Raw genomic sequence first — 21,133 nt, 5'->3', positions numbered from 1 at the left:
TTCAGAAATTTAACCTCAGATGCTGTGGTCAAATGTGACTACGCCATCTGAGCATTGAAAATACAAAAGCACTCCTCTTCCAGGCCTGGAGGGGCTTCCCCATGCAGCCATCAGGGCATGCTGTTTGTTTGCTCTGTGGAGACCGGCAAGTGGCAGGACCCCTTAGGATAACAGCAAATGGTACATACAATGCAGTGCTAATGACGTGCTGAATAGGAGAGATGTCCAGAGATGATGCAGGCCTCCTATTGACACTAGAAAAAAAAAACTGAGGCTCTCTCTCCAGGCTGGCGGGGGTATAGCTGCCAAGGGAGGAGCTAACAGCCTCCTAGAGGACATAGCTATACCCACGGTTCCTGTGTCCCCAATGAATATGGGCGAGAAATGTGGGCAAACCTTATGAATCTGAACCAGACTTCAAAACATAAGAGTCGTATCCCATAATTTCCAAAACTTTTTTTTTTATAAAATAAAACCTCAAATACAGATTTAAATACAGTCCATTCATATTAATGTGCTGTGCTCTTAACCCAACAAGTGGCTTTCGCTGAATCATTCTTTTTGGCATCCTGGAAATGTTCTGCATATCTCTCTCGTGCCTTCTCCCAGTTCTTTTGGTTCTGAGTAGAAACCTGAATATCTTCAATGGAAGAAGATTTAAGAGCCCCGAGACCTGCTTGCTTCTTTCGCAGCTGAAGGTGGATCTGATAAATAAAGGAAAGCACTATTAGATATTAACTATCAGCAAGCATCTGCAGGTGAGAGCAAATCAGTACATACAGTATACATGTACACTGTGCCGCCTATCCTTATCCACATACATTTTCTATTTAAAAAAATAGCATGTCCATGCTACATTTTACACAAAGTGTTTTGTGGTATGAAACACACATTGATTGGTGGTTTCCCTATTGTAGGAAAGATACCATTACTCTTCAGTAGAGAAAGGTCAATTCCACATGAGCGTATTCAGTCCAGGAAATGCTCCGTGTCACGGCTGTATTTCCTAAAATGAACATTGCTCCTTTAACCAAACTCACAGCATAACGACTTTTGATGCTGTGTGTCCCTGTCTGATCTGTGGTCTACTGAACTATGCTTTCAGTATTATTTGAGCAGAGTTCCGTAGACCCATGGTCAGACAGGGACACACGCTGGGAGCATGTTGCTTGACTTAACACGCTGAATACGATGCAGCCAATGAATGGTCTCAATGGTAACATGTCCCCAAGTGCCATGTCACTTGCTGGAGCCAGTCATGGGCTGCAAAGGCACACGTAATGCCAGCTTTCCAAAAATATACAGACTAGGACCAAAAGATCACTGAACAGAGTCGAGAAACCGCAATAAAGCGGTGGGGAGCAGGCGAGTATGAGTTTTTCAACAGGTATAATAAACTGTGGGGGACAAGGAAAAGATGCTAAGAAGAAGGAAACCCCTTCCTCTTAAAGGGGTTATCTTAGTTATTTTTTTGTTCTATGTTCCTAACTAAGCAAATGTAACAGCTTTCCAATTCACTCTCTTTATCTCCAGTGGCTGGTTTCTCAGATTTCACTGAGGGTCACATGACCTGTGATGTCAGCTTCTCTCCCTGCTCTGATAAAGGTCGTTTACAAGCCTGTAAACGAGATGTCACTGTGCTGGCCACGCCCCCCTTCACTGCCGTCTACTCTCTGCTGAGATTCTTAACCCCTTCAGCTGCACAGCTCTGCAGGCAGTGAAGAGACAATACATACTAGAGAGAGCATTGCACAAGAAGGTAGGGGGAAGATCCTGTGTGTATTAGCAGTGTCATTATACAGCTGGGACTTGTAGTCCTACACATACAACATGCCGCAGAGTCTCCCAGCAGGCAGACATGTCACTCAGGGCAGCTCTTGTATCCACTCCCTTAGCAGAGCACGGGGAGGGGCAGAGATTGTTTTTATTGCATGTAAACAAAGTGCAAGAAAAGAACCAGGGAAATGAGGAAATATCTTTTTTTTTTTTTTGCATAAAACTTGCTTAGCTCAGTTATATATCAGATTTTCAGTGCTATATTTTTTTTCATAACTTGGACAACCCCTTTAACACTAATTGCTTATGTCAAAGCTCAGGGACTCCTGCTGATCAGCAACAACGAAGCAGTAGGGCAGTACCAAGCGCAACCAACTGTACAGCTTAAGTTAACAATACAGGCATTGAAACCCATCGATTAACCACTGATGACCTATCCTAAAAAGGCTGTCACATCAAAGACAGGTAAAGCCATTTCTGATTATGAAACTGGCTGACCTGTTGCATGTGCGCTTGGCAGCTGGAGGCATCTGTGTTGGTCCCATGGTCATATGTGCCCACATTGCTGAGAAAAAGTAAGTTTTGATATATGCAAAGGAGCCTCTACAAGCAACTGGGGTCTTGTCATTACACCTAGAGTCTCTGCAAGTGCTGTGCGCTCTACACGGCAAGGTGTGATGTTTTCACCGACTGGCCCTGTCAAAGTGGAGAGGGCACGGTAGTTGCCGTGAAAGCAGAGACTCTAGGTGCGACGGCAACACCCCTATTTCTCTTTGAGGCTCATTTGCATATATTAAAATAAACTTCCTTTTTCTCAGCAATGTGGGCACTTCTGAACATGAACAGATGCCTTCAGCTGCCAAGCGCATATGCAACAGGTCAGCCAGTTTCATAGGTACAAATCTGCTGACAGATGCCCGTTAAAGGGGATCTGCCACCACGATCTTGGATTGTTATCCGCTTTAATACATGAGTAGTACTGCAGATAAGGAGTCCAGAGTCCAGAATGCCATTTTTCATTTTCCTACTGCCCCCCATTCCCCCACTGCCAGAGTTCAAAGCTGTGCTGAAATACACAACCAGGACTGCGGTGCTGTTCTAACAGGGTTGCAGCTTGACACCCTGACAGTGGAGGAATGGGGCAGAAGAAAAATAGCAATCTGGACTCCTGATCGGCAGAACTACTTGCAGACCATAGTCCAAGATCCTGGTAACAGATACCCTTTACTAAACTGCAGAGCAGTAAAACACACAGCCCTTCATCCTCCATAGCTTACCGGGTCTCTCATACCATCCCCAGATTTGCCGAGACCGTCTCCTTTTTTCCATCCCATCTTCTCCAACATCTGTCTTCCTTTGTTACTGTCATTAATTTCTCTGGGTAAAAGAAAAGAACTACTGGTAAAATTCAATGATGAGGTATGAAATATTTTATATGCATCAGTTTTAGTATGGGTCTTGAATAATGACATTTAATTGAACTACTAAAATATATAGAGGAGGCAGAAGTTTGTAAGTCGTTGATTCAACATACACCAACGCTTGATTGGATGATTGTTGAGCGGCCATCAGTTTCCTGACTTGAACCCCTTAAAAAGTCTTTGGTAGGATTGGAAGAGGCATGCAAACCCAAGAACATTAGGGAACTGGGAGCCATTGCTCGTGAGGAATGGGGTATGAAAAAGGGAAAGTTGTCCCTCCAAGGGAGAATGGTGCCGCACCTCTCACTGAATACTGCTCAAAAACGTAATTCCTGGAGAGCGTATGGCAAATGTCCAGGGACACATTATTCCTAGAGAGTGTATGGCAGTAATTTTAATACGTCACTGCCCCTTTCATTTTCATGAGGAATGGGCTAAGATTCCTCAGGAACATCACAAGAAGCTAGTGTCGGACCATGCATCACATTTGCAGCAGGTCATAACAAAAGGGTGCTCTACCAAGTTGTTATACTAGTTGTGTTGAGCCATTTAAATTCCTGTTGGTTTACTGCAAACAATATAATAATTTTGATTGCAACTGATATATAAAGAAAATGGTAGCACTCTCAAAAAAAAAAAAAAAAAAAAAAAAAAAAGAGTGAAAAATACTTTATTCACCCATGTGGTCACTTTTTCAAGCTTGAAAAAGGCTCTATGAATGAGTGAATAAAGGTTTTTTTTCCACTAATCTCAGTGCTCCAGACAAAAAATAAAAAATATCAAGGAGCCATTGGCGCCTAACCTGAAAAATGTAGGAGCCAAATGAAATTATTATAGTCATCAAATTTAAAATACATATAATATAGCTGAGATGCTTAGGAGCATGGGGTTTTCTAAGCTACAGCCCACACAGTTAAAGGGGTTGTGCACTCACTTCCATGACCTGTCAGACTAGTTAGATTTGTGTTGGTAATAAATAGAACATGTCCTATTATTGTCCGCATTACGGACAAGGATAGGACTGTTCTATTAGGGGCCAGCTGTTCCATTCCGCCAAATACGGACTGCATAGGGATGTCAGCCGTATTTTTTGCGGATCTGTTTGTTACAGACCACAAAATACATACGGTCGTGTGCATGAGCCCTAAAGCACATCATTTAGATTTGGATGCTATGTTCTCCTTTCTACCTTTTTAGCCACTAAGAGGCGCTGGGGTACAACCCCTCTTACCCTCACCAGGAGTATAGCACCAAGCTACACTGACACATTGTAACAAACCCACAGCTCTGTCACCAGGATGGGTTTTCAGTCTCTGTACATATGTATTTATTCACTGTGCGTTACTACCTAACTATTTTCAAACTCTCTGCTTGCAGTCAGCCACTGGGACACTGAAAACTATCTTAACCTTCTACTTATTACAGCTGAGGGTCCGTTACAATGTATCAGTGTAGATAAAGGATTGCGTTTAGCACTGGATTGCAGATTTTGGATGTAATCATGAGCGTCTGCATTCACCATCAGCAAGCACACATCTTCAATTTGATGCAATGTGGCAAGAGGAGTTTAAAAGGGAGTTCCATTTTGAAGATAAAGGCTTGTCTGGACTGGACAGCGTCAATATACAACACCGTGTAGGCGACTCCAAGCCACGTCCCTTCACAAGGACATGTAACTATTTGCAAAGTTGTCACACAGCAAACACTCACCCAGCACACAACATGGCCAGTTCCCTTCCCAGGATCTATGTGCACGCCAGCTGGGACAACACACAGGCGACGCTTCCGCCCACTACACTCACAAGCCAATCAGCGAGCAGGACACAGCAGGAGACTCACAACCGTCCAATAGAAACGAGTGTTGTTCGCGCAGCAGTAAATACACGAAGGGGCGGTGGCCGCGCGAGCGATTGGCGGGAAAATTACTAGACAATCAGGGTGAGGTGAAAGACTCTGCTCCAAACTTGCCAGACAGCAGGAACCCAAGTAGTGTGAGGAGCGGATCTTCACCCAGCAGACGCCGGCAGCGTGTCTGCTGGATGAAAGGTTTTTTTTTCTTAAAGAGGGAGAGCAGCGGAGGGTCTAGGTGCAAATGGCGACATTGTAGTCTTGTCGCCATTTTGCAATTCTAAGTTGCATTGGCGACCATTTTGGTCGCCATCTGGAGCACTGAATCTTTTGAGAGAGTGCTGCCATTTTTTTCTTCCTATATTGTCCCGGATTTGTTGCCGCCTCTATATTTACATTTGGCCTGCTGTGCTGCCATTGTCTATATTATAAATAACATTTTTAAAAACTCAGGAGAATTTTTCTAAACATACACATGTACAGATGCTGGTGCATCCTCTCTCTGGAATGTGCTTTCACTTCCCACCACCTTACGGCGTCTTCCTGCTCGGTCTTTGTATTTGGAGTTCTTCAGCGCTTTGTTGTCCTCATAACCAGCACCCTAAGATCATACAAGAGGGATTAGAACATTCATCTGATTAAGAACACTACTAGTTGTCTGAACAGCTGCCACATATTTTTATCTGGCACTTCTGACACCCTCAGCACAGTCTGGATACCTGTACATAGAGCAGTCTTGGTCACTAAAGTAGGGAATGGCTCCATATCTCCATCAGCCCCCCATGAACACAATCACAGGGCGCTGATGCGTTGCCATGGCAGACCTCTGGCTGCGATACATGGCCCTGATCTCAAGGTAAGTCCCAGAGGTGGGACCTGCATCTATCAGACACTTATGGCATATGCTGTTGATATGCCAAAAGGAGCAAAAAAAATGATCTTCACTTGCAAGGCTCAGTTATATTCATCCAGCCTATTCATGAGGCCAGAGGCAATCATGATTACTCAACTTCATGCAATCTACAACTCTTACCTGTAAGCCATATTTCTCCCGGATTTGCTTAAGTCCCATTCGTCTTTGCTTTTCTCTTTCCTCTTTGCTTAGTACTGGTCCAGCTGATGAAGATAATGAACATAGTAACATACATCGCAACATAGTTTGTAAGGCTGGAAAAAAAAAAAAAAACACATCTGTCCATCCAGTTCGGCCTGTTATCCTGCAAGTTGATCCACAGGACAGCAAAGAAAAAAGCCAATTTTCCTAATTTTAGAGGAAAAATTTCTTCCCGATTTCAATGAGGCAATCAGAATAACTCCCTGGATAAACAACATTTCATCTTAAAGGGGTATTCCCATCTCAGGTAGGCTATGCTCCCATTAAGGTGGGACCCGCACTTATCTGGGAAAACTGAGCTGGAAAAGTGAAGGAGGGCGCACCGCACATGCGCAGCCACCGCTTCCATTCATTTTAATGGGGCAGATGGAGATAGCTGAGCCAGCGCTCGGCTATTTTCGGAGGCCCCAGACAAATGAACGGAGGGAGGCCACGCATGCGCTGTGCGGTCGCCTTCACTTTGCTGGCTCAGTTTACAAGCGATATACCCCTATTGTCTGAGATGGGAATACTCCTTTAAGGGTGAGATCAGACTGTGCAGCTAGGTGCACACTGGTAAATCACATCTGAGCTTGATAGCTAATGACTGCGTGATTTTTGTGCTAAAACCGGAGGCACATGGCCAGCCACACTTATAATGCAAGCCCCATTTCCGTTGTAGCCAGAAGGTCAGTTAAACAATATAGTACAAAATTACCCGAGTACTCTTCTTTCGGATTTAGCCTCAGATGTGCTCGGACTTGTCCAGGTTCACAGCCATCACAGGTGTCACTGCCAGGGTGCACGTGAAACGAAAGCACAGTCTCTCCAAACTTGACCTCATCTCCATGATGTATTAAAACAGGCTCACAGATTATTTTAGGCTGCATCGTAAAATATGGACAAAGCTTTTATCTTCGAAAACATACACATATACTACTGGCATTACATTTATAAGGATGTTCACCTTCATACTAAGGAACAATGTCTGTACTGCTAACCATTAGTCAGAGGCCTCCACAAATTAGCAGGAAGTTGCATGGCATATTTAACCTCTTCCCACATGGACGTAACCATTTTCAAACTGCAGTGTTTTCAACATAAGTGGATGTACAATTACGCCCAAAGGATGCCATGGACTCGAGTCATGGCTGTTTAACCTCTTTGATGCTGGGGTCAACCACAGAATCTAGGTAGTTACAGAGCAGGAGTCTCCCTCTGTCACACCATCAATGTAAAGTGATAATGTCATGACTGTATGTCTATTAAGATGCTACAAATGTTATGTTCTTTAACCGTTTGGCACAGGAGGTATGCCCAGGGGATCCGCAGCAGATGCTGGCTGCAAAACAGAGACACCTGCTGGAACAGTTGGGGGTTATCCAAGTTATACAGGGAGTGCAGATATATTAGGCAAATGAGTATTTTGACCACATCATCCTCTTTATGCATGTTGTCTTACTCCAAGCTGTATAGGCTCGAAAGCCTACTACCAATTAAGCATATTAGGTGATGTGCATCTCTGTAATGAGAAGGGGTGTGGTCTAATGACATCAACACCCTATATCAGGTGTGCATAATTATTAGGCAACTTCCTTTCCTTTGGCAAAATGGGTCAAAAGAAGGACTTGACAGGCTCAGAAAAGTCAAAAATAGTGAGATATCTTGCAGAGGGATGCAGCACTCTTAAAATGGCAAAGCTTCTGAAGCGTGATCAGCGAGCGAACAATCAAGCGTTTCATTCAAAATAGTCAACAGGGTCGCAAGAAGCATGTGGAAAAACCAAGGCGCAAAATAACTGCCCATGAACTGAGAAAAGTCAAGCGTGCAGCTGCCAAGATGACACTAGTTTGGCCATATTTCAGAGCTGCAACATCACTGGAGTGCCCAAAAGCACAAGGTGTGCAATACTCAGAGACATGGCCAAGGTAAGAAAGGCTGAAAGACGACCACCACTGAACAAGACACACAAGCTGAAACGTCAAGACTGGGCCAAGAAATATCTCAAGACTGATTTTTCTAAGGTTTTATGGACTGATGAAATGAGAGTGAGTCTTGATGGGCCAGATGGATGGGCCCGTGGCTGGATTGGTAAAGGGCAGAGAGCTCCAGTCCGACTCAGACGCCAGCAAGGTGGAGGTGGAGTACTGGTTTGGGCTGGTATCATCAAAGATGAGCTTGTGGGGCCTTTTTGGGTTGAGGATGGAGTCAAGCTCAACTCCCAGTCCTACTGCCAGTTTCTGGAAGACACCTTCTTCAAGCAGTGGTACAGGAAGAAGTCTGCATCCTTCAAGAAAAACATGATTTTCATGCAGGACAATGCTCCATCACACGCGTCCAAGTACTCCACAGCGTGGCTGGCAAGAAAGGGTATAAAAGAAGAAAATCTAATGACATGGCCTCCTTGTTCACCTGATCTAAACCCCATTGAGAACCTGTGGTCCATCATCAAATGTGAGATTTACAAGGAGGGAAAACAGTACACCTCTCTGAACAGTGTCTGGGAGGCTGTGGTTGCTGCTGCACGCAATGTTGATGGTGAACAGATCAAAACACTGACAGAATCCATGGATGGCAGGCTTTTGAGTGTCCTTGCAAAGAAAGGTGGCTATATTGGTCACTGATTTGTTTTTGAATGTCAGAAATGTATATTTGTGAATGTTGAGATGTTATATTGGTTTCACTGGTAAAAATAAATAATTAAAATGGGTATATATTTGTTTTTTGTTAAGTTGCCTAATAATTATGCACAGTAATAGTCACCTGCACACACAGATCTCCCCCTAAAATAGCTAAAACAAAAAAAAAAACTAAAAACTACTTCCAAAAATATTCAGCTTTGATATTAATGAGTTTTTGGGGTTCATTGAGAACATGGTTGTTGTTCAATAATAAAATGAATCCTCAAAAATACAACTTGCCTAATAATTCTGCACTCCCTGCATTTATTGATGACCTATCCTCAGGATAGGACATCAATATCAGATCGGCTGGGGTCCGACTGCCTCCTCTTCACCGTATACCTTCTTGCCGTTGCATCTGCAGCGGTGAGCAGGTATAATTACACCCAAGCCGCCTCATTCATTTCAATGGTACAGATCGCTTCTATATACTTGTATAGGAGCGATCCATACCATTGAAATGAATGGGATGTAATTACACCTGTTCACCGCTGCAGATGCAACGGCGAGAAGGTAAACAATGAAGGGGAGGCAGCGCTAACACGGCGCGCGCCTTCTCTTCAAACAGCTGATCGGCGGGGGTGCCAGGTGTCGGACCACAGCCAATCCGATATTGATGACCTATCCTGAGGATAGGTCATCAATAAATATAACTTGGACAACCCCTTTAAGCGCTTTGATGATGCAGTCAATAATGACCATGGCATCTAGATGGGTAGACAGTGGGAGGGGGTGTGGTGGTTAATAATGCTAGGTATACCAAAGCATTATAAAAGAGATCAAAGAATCCCATTGTTAAGACCCCTAGTCCTCTGTACCTAAACCTTTGGGTAAACTTTATTAAGACCTATTCTATATGTGACGGAAATAATAAAAAAAAAAATATATATATATATATATATATATATATATATATATATATATATATATATATATATATATATACATACATACATACACACACACAAAAAAAATAAAAATTCTAGCAAAATAGGCACCTGAAGTTCACTGCTTTAAACTGTGGCTACTGCCATGTACCACTTACTATTGTAAACAGCAGTAGCCGGAGCTCAAAGCAGTGGTGTCATGAAGAGCTGGATATAGGAGAATTACAGCCGGGGCACACTCCAATACAGCGTGGAACTACTAGCTCGCTGATAGGATCTTGCAAATAAAGTAGCAGGATAAGCATCAAGTTCTGTCTGCAGTGCCGATTTGGTTAGAAAGCACAGTCGAGTATAGATAGTGTACTGCACTAAGTGTTTTGAAGTATTATTGGAGTACAGAGTACAAGGAAAAGTTTAATAAGTAGAATTTTTTTTAGAATTACCCTTTGTCTAAGAGGCCTATTACACCTACAGATTCTGGAGGCGATTGTCGGAAGGGAAGCACTCCTTCTCGGCAATTGCCTGCTCGGTAGCTTAGGAGACGGCTGCAATTACATGCAGCGATCTGCTCCTCAGTATGGAGACGAACAATCGCTAATTCCATCGCTCGTCCCCATACTGAATCAGTTTGCGGCAGCAGACTAGTGCCGATTACTTTCTGTTGATGCCAAATGATTATTTTTAAACCTGTTGAAAGACTCCAATTACCAGTTCATTGGGTAATCAGTGGCAGAATTACACTGCCGAACCATTGCTAACGAGCATTCATAAAAAGGATTGTTAACAGTGACCTTAGCCATTATCTGCAGATGTAATAGGGCCTTAAACCTGGTGTGCGTCTTATAGTCCGTAAAATACGTTATATACAGATATCACTGATACATGGCTCTGAGCCCGCACGACTGCCGTTTTGTTTTATTCTCTCCCAGACAGCAAAAACTATTTTTTTTAAAGCTGCTTCGATTAGCACTAATCTTTCTATCACCACCTTTATTTCAAAACAATATAGGGGAGATGCATCATCTCTCCATGCCCTCTTTCTGGCGGAAAAAAGTTACAAATGACGTGTTTGCGACTTTTTAAAAACACCAATATGACAAAATATTGTCGCAAGTGCCATTTCTACACCATCCTTACCACTTTCCCAAAAGGGAGTGAAGGGAGTGTGACAAGGATGGGGAGGGACCAGATGGATTGGCAACTTCATGTTCTTTTACGATGGTTTTCCAGTGTAAAAGACAAATGAAATCTATGGCAGCTCCGAAGAGCACAGACTGCTGGAGGATGAGCCTTATTACGAAGAGGCCTGTGCCATCCTCCGGCTGCTGAGGGGGATAACAGGCAATGAACTTACCTGCAGAATCTGATTGCCATTAATAATTGTGCCATTCTGGCTGCCTTGATCGACAAGTACATAACTCTGCAAACTGTGGTCAAAGTAAACTTCTGCATGAAACTGAAGGAGAAAATAAAGACATAACTTATATCTGCTCATTTTATCCTGCACATACCAACAGTAAGAGATTGGGCCTCGCATTGGGACAATTATTAGGGATGACCATTACAAAGTTAGTCCTCAAGCACTTTGCTTTGAGAATGTGAGGCCGATCTCCTGACAAATGAGCAAACACTTGTTTGTTAGGCGATTGCACTTTTTATGTGGCACATAAAATCAGCGCTTGACGGTAGCACAACAAGCTGCATAAACAGGAATGTGCTGCCTACAAAGTATGAATCTGTGTGGGGGACAAACAACTGTAGCACCGAATATTCATCCCCATACAGAGTGGAAGATTGCTGCATGTGAGAGCAGCTGAAAGAGCTAGTGATGATCAGCAACAAGCTCGACTGTATGTATTTTGCAGTCCGCAAAACACGAATTCGCAAAAGATACGGATGATGTCCATGTGCATTCCGTATTTTGTGGTACGGAACAGCCGACCCCTAATAGAACAGTCCTATCCTTGTCCGTAGTGCGGACAATAGTAGTACAAGTTCTATTTTTTTGCAGAACGGACATATGGATATGTGCCCTAAGGGTGGGTTCACATCACGTTTTATGCCTCATGTTTGACGTACACATTAAAAAAAAAAAAAAAAAAATAATGCAGTCTGGTAAAAAAAACATATACTTTTTCTTCTTTCTTTAATGGAACTGTGCTGAACGAATGCCACTGTATGACATCAATGTCTTTTGTATACGTTAAAAGGATGGGGAAAACAGGATGTGAACAGGCTAAAAGGCATGTAAAGAAGGAAAGAAAACCATTGTGTCTTGGGGTACTGAGAATAGTGTTAGTAAACACAGGCAAAACCAGATACAGTACTGTAGGAGCACAAATGCATTGGCAGTTCTGCTGGATGCTGCCAGAAACTATCTACTGCTTATTAACGGACATCAGCTGAGCCCCTATAATGCTGGCGGGCAGTCTGTTTTCTCCATAGGAGTCTGTGTGAAGACATTTCCGAGAAAGCAAATCACCAAAGCCACTGGGAGATTTCAGTCTACAGAACTATGGGCTCTGAATGACTAATTCATGATCAGTACAAGATTCATAAAATTACTCCACTAAATATAAAAAGCACACACCTACAATAAGAGGATAGTCGCCATCAATGTGGAAGAGAAGTAGCTATGGTGACAGTATACTATAACAGATATGTACAAAATGTACTCACCTTGCTCACACCGACTTCTGCGACACGAATGGCATGGCCCATGTTCTTTTCTCTACACAACCACAAAACTTGTTCATATCAAGAGGTCATCTCTGATAAATGCTCAGACGTATTTTCTCTTTAGCTGCACCTACCTCCCAATGGTGGCACTTTTCTCAGCTGTTATAATATACAGGGATCCCTTCTGTAGCACCGGTGACCTTACTACTATCACTCGTATACATGGAGGCCAGATGCTCTCAGTGTCTGCACAAGTCACAAACAAGAAAATACGTTAGCAATTACAACTATTTTTCTCTGCATAGACATATATATAGGGTTTTCTGGGATTTTCATATTGATGGCCTATCCTCAGGGTAGGTCATTTATTTGAAATCAGAGGGGGTCCAACTACCAGCACCCTCGCTGATCAGATGTTTGAGGAATCCGCGGCACTTACCAGAGCGCCGATTAGCAATGCGCAGTCTAATGGCTAGCGGCTATGCTAGGTATGGTGGCTCAGACCCATTTACTTGGGACTGAGCTGTGCCTACGCCATGTGACGTCACGTGTACTAGGATGAAGCGTAAATGACCACAGAGCATAATGGCCCCTTCATACAGTTCTGTGGAGGTGCCCAGAGTAGGACCCCAACGATCACTTATGGATTATCTAACCTGAGGTTAGGCCATCAATATTACTATCCCAGAAATACCCTTTATGTATATTACCCTCACCACTGTACGCGAAACGTGCGTTGGGGAGTGGACCGGTGGTGTCGCTGCACGGTATATTACAATCGAGCGGTCAGTATTTTTCTCTTTATGTGCTGGTTATAACTATTTACCTTACTGCCTCAGCTATGACAAGTGTGGCGTGTATTATCATGTTCACCTTGTGGCAAATGCTGACAAATAATGCATGTAGGTAATTTATGTTAGTTTATGAGCCATACTTTGTGGATAATACATATCCTTTAATTGATGACCAATTGGAAAGGTTTATGCACATGCCCTTACTAGATATGTACCGGCAGTTCACCATCGGTCCCCTTGGTTTTTAAATATGTATTGTGAGCTGTATTAATTGTCCTTGTGTGACCTGTGTTGATCATGTGTCCTCTTGTGATTTTCTAATAAATGATGTGACTTTTAGACTATTCTAGTATTACTAGTTTTATTTGCAATAGACTTGTCTCACTCCTTCTGGTTGGTTTTCTATTAGAGTTCAGCTACATGTTTCACAGCTATTTTTCGAGATTTTTTTATTTTATTTTTTGCCATTGCTACGGGATGTAGCCAAAAAGGCAGTCATAATGATATTAAGCTAAATTTGACATTTAGTGACCTAAAAAATATAAATAAGGGTCACAAATGAAAGTCAGGTCTACTTGTATATCTGTGAGTAATGAGTCTTGGCTAAGCAAGAGGTTCAAAAGCGGCTAATTAATATGGAAATGGCTTTCCTGTCCATTGCCTCTTTTCTATCAGGAGCACATTGTAAATCCATACAACACGTGTACAATGAACGATAGGCACAGCTCTTCAGTGATATCCAATCTACTACTGTGAATGTATACATAGAACCTACATGTGAAGATTATATCAGATTCCTGACTATTAATTTACCAGACACTTGATATTCATGCAAAATCCTCTTTAAGGCCCTGTAAAGTGGCACACAGTGTCATAGGCACTGTGGGGGAGCTTTATCATGAGAGGAAGGAGTCCGTGTTTCTGTAACTGGGTTCTTAAAGGCCAGCATGCGCACACCCCAATTTTGCCTCAGCCTATGACAGACCTTCCCGGGGTATATAAGGCCTCTTCCACACGAGCTAACGGATTAGGTCCGGATGCGTTCAGTGAAACTCGCACCATTTTGCAAGCAAATTCAGTCAGTTTTGTCTGCAATCGCGTTCAGTTTTTTCCGTGCGGGTACGGAAAAACGCACTGCATTCGCACTTGCTTGCGGATGCAATGCATTTTTCACTGAAGCCTCATTCACTTCCAGGGCTGCGTGAAAAACGCAGAATATAGAACATGCAACACAGAACTGATGTGTGGAGAAAAAAAACGCTCATGTACACAAACCCATTGAAATGAATTGGTCAGGATTCAGTGAAGGTGTTATGCGTTCACGTCACGCATTGCACCCACACGGAAAACTCGCTCATGTGAAAGGGGCCCAAGGCCCCCTTCCTCAGTGGAGGATGCCTGAGCAATAGGTTCTAGTCAGATAGTTTCCTGCAGTGTTGTTCTACGGTCGTATGCCTGTGTACTGATATCTGCCTGTTTTCTGGATTTCAGCCTTCGCTGCCTGACCTGTCCCCTGCCTGATCTCAGTTCTGACCTTTGCCTGAATTCGATCTGCTTAACATATCACAAGAACTCTGCATGCCCTGGTCTTGCCCTGATCCCTTGGTGCTCTGCACCAATGTATCTAACTTTGCAAGTCAGGTTTCACTTAAACAGAGTTAAAAGGCCTGCTATTTCCCCTGCAATGAAATGCAGATCACTGTATAGGAGCTATAGAGTGAGGTCTAAGGGGGCCATTTGGACAACAATTTTAGGAGTAGCCCCAAGTGACACCCGCTATGTTACAACAGTGTTTTCATAGTTATACAGGAGTAATATGGATGCGCTGAAGAGTGGGAAATTTAATATGAAAGGGTTAGAGGCGCACACAGATACAGTATTGGTCCATAATAGGGTATGAGTGCTATATTAGGAATCTGTAATACAGCAGTGTACATGATGCCCAAAACTCTTCAGCACTTCTAAGAATTCAGTTTTGTTTCATAAGCTTTGGGATATAATCAGCTCCTGACATCTCTCAGTGTTCAGCTCTCAGAGGGATGATAGGCATGATAAAAACCCTACAGTCCCAATCCCTGTTACAATACAAGTCGGGATGCGAAAAATTATTTAATGCTTGTCAAGTTTAAAGGGGTTATCCCACCGCAACAAAGTATCATCTATCCAAAGGATAGGAGATATGTTTCTGATCAAAGGGGTACTGACTACCGACACCACCGTCAATCAAGAGAACGGGCCACTGTTCCCCTGTCTGAATGGAGCAGCAGACAATTATGCTGCCCCTCCATTCAGTTCTATGGGGCTGCTGCAGATAGCTGGGTACTTGTACTCTGCCATCTCCGGCAGTCCCATAGAGCTTGATGAGGCATAGTTACCCCCCCCCCCCCCCTGTTCTAGTGATCAGCAGGGGACCCCCAGCAGTCAGACCTCCGCTGATCAGACACGTATCCTCTATCTTGTGGGATATTTTAGAAACTGGCAACCAACGGAACATTTGCTACTTAAGTCTGCCTAAAACATTACAGCTAAAATATTCAGGGGCACAATTATCAACCGTTATGTTGTGTAATGTGGGTGAAAAAGTGACATGCAGCACATGTATATAAGATCTGTACACGTCAGAAAACCAAGATTAACCCCTTAATGACCTGCACATTTTTTTTCTTTTTTTCCCTCCATTAAGCATCCATAACTTTTATTTCTTCATTGAACTGGCTGTGTAAGGCCTACTTTTCTGCTGGGATAAATTGTACTTTTTTGTTGCTGGCTGAGAGTACATATACAATTACTTTGTAATTTATATACCGTACATAAAGCATAGAAAGTGATTTTTTTTATTGCTTTGTTTAATCATTTCACACATAACCTGTTAAATTTGTTGTTCAGGTTATTTTGGTCTAGTTTTTTTTGCCTTCACATAATGTATGCACAAATATATTTATGTAAAATAATGGCTTGTTATTTTGTTACAAGCTTTTTTAAATTTATATTTTTTAATAAAAAATGTATTACAGTTATAAAAATCCCATTAAGGACTTACAAACTTATTTTATACTTCTACTGTATTAGCACGCTCCTGTATACTAATACATCATGCTCTGTGTTCCTATGGTACAGACTGCGGTTAGGGCAACACTAGTGTGCCCTAAAAGCAGGATTACTGAACTAGGTCTTCTTTCTAGGTCCCCAGGGCTGACTGCGGTCACTGACATTGATCATGCCTGATAGTTACAGTTCGTACGTAGAGCAGTAGTGCTCACAGCAGCGTTCAGCCCGCTTTTAAAACAGTGACGACAAAAGACAGTGGGTGGTCATTAAGTGGTTAAAAAAGTAGCAACAGATATGATAAAGACCCCTCAAAGGGACAAGGCTAAACTTCAGATATCTGCATCAGAGTTACTAAACCCTGAAATATTGCTGTTCAGTACATGTAAGACAACAATAAGGTGCTGTGTTTCTAAATGGTCATGATTTGTGTACATGATATTGCGTAACGTGCACCATTTTGATATATTTGGGGCACTTTGATTCCAATGAAACATATTTTTTACCTTTGTACAGTGTGGTTCTTATGACACTATTGATAAATGTGCCCCTAACTGGAACACTGACAACCTATGAACCAAACATGTCAATCCTAAATGCAAGTCAGGTCACCTTCAAGGTCAGAGTTATGGGTCGAGACACTGCTTGCACTGGACACCTCTTCATCACTGGACGTCTTCTCAGAATCAGAAAGCTCCCCCTCCTCGGGTTCACTGTCATCTGAAGAGGAGCTGTCTCTGGAACTGGAGTCTACACAGTCTTTGCTCAACTTAGGCTTCTTATTTCTGCTGGCAGACTCTTCCCTGTCATATGGACTTACTGTGTCATGGGCTGTGCTACAGGAAGACGATGTTCTCACCTCCACTGAGGCCTTGGGAAAAATGGACAATGCTCAGGATAGACATACATCACAGTCTTATTAACTATAAACCTAACGTAGGGATGAGCGAGAATCAGATGAAACATTCGAAGCATAAAACTTTGTTTTAATACTGTATGGAGCTCCGTACAGTATTAGAATGTATTGGCTCTGATGAGACGAAGTTATTACTTCTCAAAGTCTTGCAAGACTTCACATAATAGCTTCAGAAATTGATTTATACTTTTCCGTACAGTATTAGAATGTTTCATCCGAAGTCGATTCGCTCATCCCTAATTGAAAGTTGAGCTTTCCCAGAGAACTGGATGGTCAACAAAACCAACCAAAGAACCATTTATAGAGGACGCAAATTTTAGACCGGTGTCTTTTTTTAACCTACATAACTGTAACTATGATGAGGTGACAACATAGTGGCACATGCTCATTGGTACCAATCTGTCAATCATGATGATACACTGTATTTTTTAAATATATTCTAACCCCTGAGCAGTGTTCGAAAATATCCAGCCCATCAGATCAAGTTTACAGATTATTGGCGTTCAATCAGCACTGACCACGGTCTTTTATTTCACAAACACGAGGTCAACGGAAATCGTTGGTGTAAGGATACAGCCATATGCAGTGCAAACACTGGATTTTCTTCCTCGGTATTACAACGGAAAATCTGCAGAGTTTACAGTAGCAGTGAACACATACATAACACCCTAAGGAGGTACCATGGAAGCCCCAAGCACCTCAATGGGAGCCCCATTATTTCTTTGTACACCCTAAGAATCTCCTCTTATCGTATAGTTGTCTATGCAATAAGACCGCTCGCTCTCCCTGTTGTCCTTTAGAAATCCAAGGTGGTACGTAACTGGAATTACACCTTAAAGGGAATCTGACACCAGAATCTTGGACTATTATCTGCAGGAACAAATTTATTTTATTTTCGTACTGCCCTCATGTCCCTGCTGTTAAAGGTGCACTGAAATACACAGTCCACACTGCAGTAGCAAAATAAAAAATACTGGTCTGGATTATCTGCAGCACTACTCGTGTACTACAGGAGATAACAGTCCAAGATCATGGTGACAGATTCCCTTTAAGGCTAGGACCACACAGTGCAGACACACAACCGTATTTCTCAGTCTGCATCCGTTCTTCAATTTCAACGGGGACGCAAAAGATGCGGATGGCACACCGTGTGCTGTCCGCATCCGTTACTCCGTTCCGCAACCCCGCAAGAAATATATAGATATGTGTCACGGACAAGAGTAGGCATTTTCTACATAACGCCTGTAATGTGCGGTCTGCAAAATGCAGAACGCTAAACACTTACGGTCATGAATGCTCCCTTAACCTAACTTGTAGTTTTGAATCCCTTATAATACACTCAAGGGAAAGGGGGGGAGGGGGCAATGAGGACAAAACGTTGCAAAAAGTCTATATCATAGATTACCAGTCCTAAGACCCCTCCAGAAACAATCACAAATATAAGCCCTATACCGTATGGGCAACACCCATCAGCTATACCGTATGGTAGTTCCCACATGCATTAAATCGCTCCATTCACTGTCAATCCCATACACAGTGTACAGAGTTAGTGGACCGCGTGACCCCCATGCTATTCTCATTCTCATGGTGGTGGTCCAGTGGTGAGGTGATAAATGAGTGTTCCTACCGTAGCAGCTTAAAGGGGATCTCCGGAAAAGAGAATAATGAAAATACTTAAATATTACTTAATTATAAATATATTCAAATATACCTTTCATTAGTTATAATGGCTAGTTTTGTCTGGGGAGCAATTATTAGGAGAAATAAAATGGCTGCAGTCCTATTAGTACGCACAAAACCTGTCCTAATCACACAGGAGGACAAGTTACTTGACAACACTGAGGTAAAGAGCTGCCTCCTCCTCCTCTACTTGTCAGGGATTGTGATCCTGAACACAGATAAGAACTTTAGCGGAATCTCTGTAGAAATGTACTTTATGAGCAGATGTGTCTAATGAGCAGCAGCACTTGTATGCAGTCTCTATTACTGCCCCCCACATTACCACAGTCTGTCCTGTCCGTCCTCTCTGTACTTCATGTCTCCTCATGAACTCCATTCCTACAGAGATTCAGTTAAAGATCTTATCATCTGTATTCAGGATCATAATCCCTGACAAGTAGGAGAGTATAACTTGTCCTCCGGTGTGATTAGGACAGGCTTTGTGCACTAATATGATGGCGGCCATTTTGTTTCTCCTAATCTTTGCTCCTTAGACAAAATGAGCCATTATAACTAATGAAATGTATTTGAGAATATATTTATAATAAAGTAATATTTACGGATTTTAATTTTCTTAATTCCCAGAGAACCCCTTTAAGTTGGTTTTCCAAAACCTAGTCTCTTTATAAAATATATGCCCTCACCCCCAGTTAGTCACATAGAAATGATATCATGTGTAGATAAGAACACCTATTCATCCACGGAAAATAGTACTTAATATGGAGAAGGTTTAAAGAAAAAAAAACAAAAAAAAAAAACATCCAAATCCTAATATTCACCTACCATTCAAAATACAAGAAAGCAAATCAACTCTACCTTTGTATGGAGAGTATCCATAAGGAGAAATCCTCAAGCCAACCATGCTTTCTGCCAAGTTTTGCACCTAAAGACAGGATGAACAGTCAACATAACTGTAGTGGATTACAAAAGAGCAGTTCTGGACGTAAACCAGCACCTCGTGGCGGTCAGCGATACCCAAGGGCCAGGAAGTCCCCTCCCTCCTATCAGAGTCCTATCCACTTACTGTGCAGAGACATGCATGACTGAATCTATCTATTTGTATAGTATAAACCAGAATCTCACACCATAATGATGATCCCTAATTTACTGCCAGCTATTGTTAGGGTCACTTACACCTGGGAAAGCTCAACTTTCATTTAATTTAGATATATTTCCCTTAAAATAGGCTATACACTCACCATGCAAGGGACAGATCCCATCACACCAGGACAATGTTTAAGTTAGGGAAATTGTTCCAGAATTGCACAAAGACAATTGTCTAATATGATGCTGTTTACAGAACAGCTTCTGTAATGCATTACATGAGGCAACTGCATTTACCAGATTCCTTATTGATTTTCAAAAAGCACCTTAAAAGGGCTTTCCAGTATTTTAATATTGATGGCCCACCAATATCTGATCAGCAGGGGCCCCCACCGATCAGCTGTTCCCGAGTAGCTGGTGCTGAAACTACACGGCTCCGTCCACTGTGTAGAGGCTGGATTTTGTTACTGCGAGAGTGTTTCCATTCATTTCTACCAGCTCCATCTACTACACAGTGGATGGGGAGGTGTAGCTCAGCCACCAGTATCTGATCGGTGGAGGTTCATCAATATCAGTCCTGGCAGGAGGGATCATAAAAGGGTAGCACACCATTCAATCAGAAGTAAGGACAGAGTTGGCTACTGACTTTGTAATCATCTTGTTGACTGGGCTCGTGTTTCTTTTTCTTAGTCTTCTTCTCTGTGCTTGGCTGAGTATTTGGGTCCACAAATGACTGGAGATCCACCCTTGAATGAAACAGGTAGCGACCACTCTCCACATCACAGTAGTAATAAATCCCAGTTGAAGGATCATAATAGAGTTGCGATTCCTTTTGGAAAAGGAAATATAATCACAGCATATAGGTTACAAATCCCATTATGGCAATACACTTCCTTTAGAACAACGCTCTCTAGTTAGTCGGCTTCCCTTGTAATGACAACATCTCTTAGTTTCTGCAAAAGTCGCTGCATACATAACCGAGGACATTAGTACCACGTTTACAACTAGGATACGTGGAAAAGGACCCTCTGCATCCATGGCTTTTTATCACATCTCGTTATACTAGGACACCTCCTAGCTGAGCCATTGGGCATGAGCTTTCTGATGTGCTGCCCAAAAGTAACTTACTAAGGATGCAGGCACAGGACATCAAGGGTTTGGGTGCATGTGACTGATGTCTTAGGACCAGAACCACTCAGTCTCCTTCAGGTATGTACAAGTGCGTTTTTC

The 21,133-nt window shown here is 42.5% G+C and overlaps 1 protein-coding gene across 3 annotated transcripts in view; it reads right to left on the bottom strand.

Moving 5' to 3' along the window:
• Positions 1-450: 450 nt before the first annotated feature.
• The window catches only part of AGGF1 (angiogenic factor with G-patch and FHA domains 1), a 38,590-nt gene continuing 17,907 nt past the window's right edge, over positions 451-21,133 (bottom strand). The window contains exons 5-14 of one of the 3 annotated variants that reach the window (XM_044276093.1): positions 20,550-20,732; positions 19,676-19,742; positions 12,520-12,631; positions 12,386-12,437; positions 11,061-11,162; positions 6,857-7,022; positions 6,079-6,212; positions 5,519-5,646; positions 3,054-3,153; positions 451-704 (exon numbers count right to left, since the gene is read on the bottom strand). In XM_044276093.1, the coding sequence (XP_044132028.1) occupies positions 510-704; positions 3,054-3,153; positions 5,519-5,646; positions 6,079-6,212; positions 6,857-7,022; positions 11,061-11,162; positions 12,386-12,437; positions 12,520-12,631; positions 19,676-19,742; positions 20,550-20,732 (1,239 nt within the window). In that variant the 3' untranslated portion in view covers positions 451-509. Of the gene's footprint in view, positions 705-3,053; positions 3,154-5,518; positions 5,647-6,078; positions 6,213-6,856; positions 7,023-11,060; positions 11,163-12,385; positions 12,438-12,519; positions 12,632-16,836; positions 17,096-19,675; positions 19,743-20,549; positions 20,733-21,133 lie in introns of all 3 variants that reach the window. The other 2 variants (XM_044276091.1, XM_044276092.1) reach the window with 2 other exon arrangements.

This window comes from Bufo gargarizans, chromosome 1, assembly GCF_014858855.1.
Source record: "Bufo gargarizans isolate SCDJY-AF-19 chromosome 1, ASM1485885v1, whole genome shotgun sequence".
Classification (NCBI taxonomy): domain Eukaryota; kingdom Metazoa; phylum Chordata; class Amphibia; order Anura; family Bufonidae; genus Bufo; species Bufo gargarizans.
Note: the sequence above shows the minus strand (reverse complement) of the source record. Positions and strands in the feature narration are given on the sequence as shown.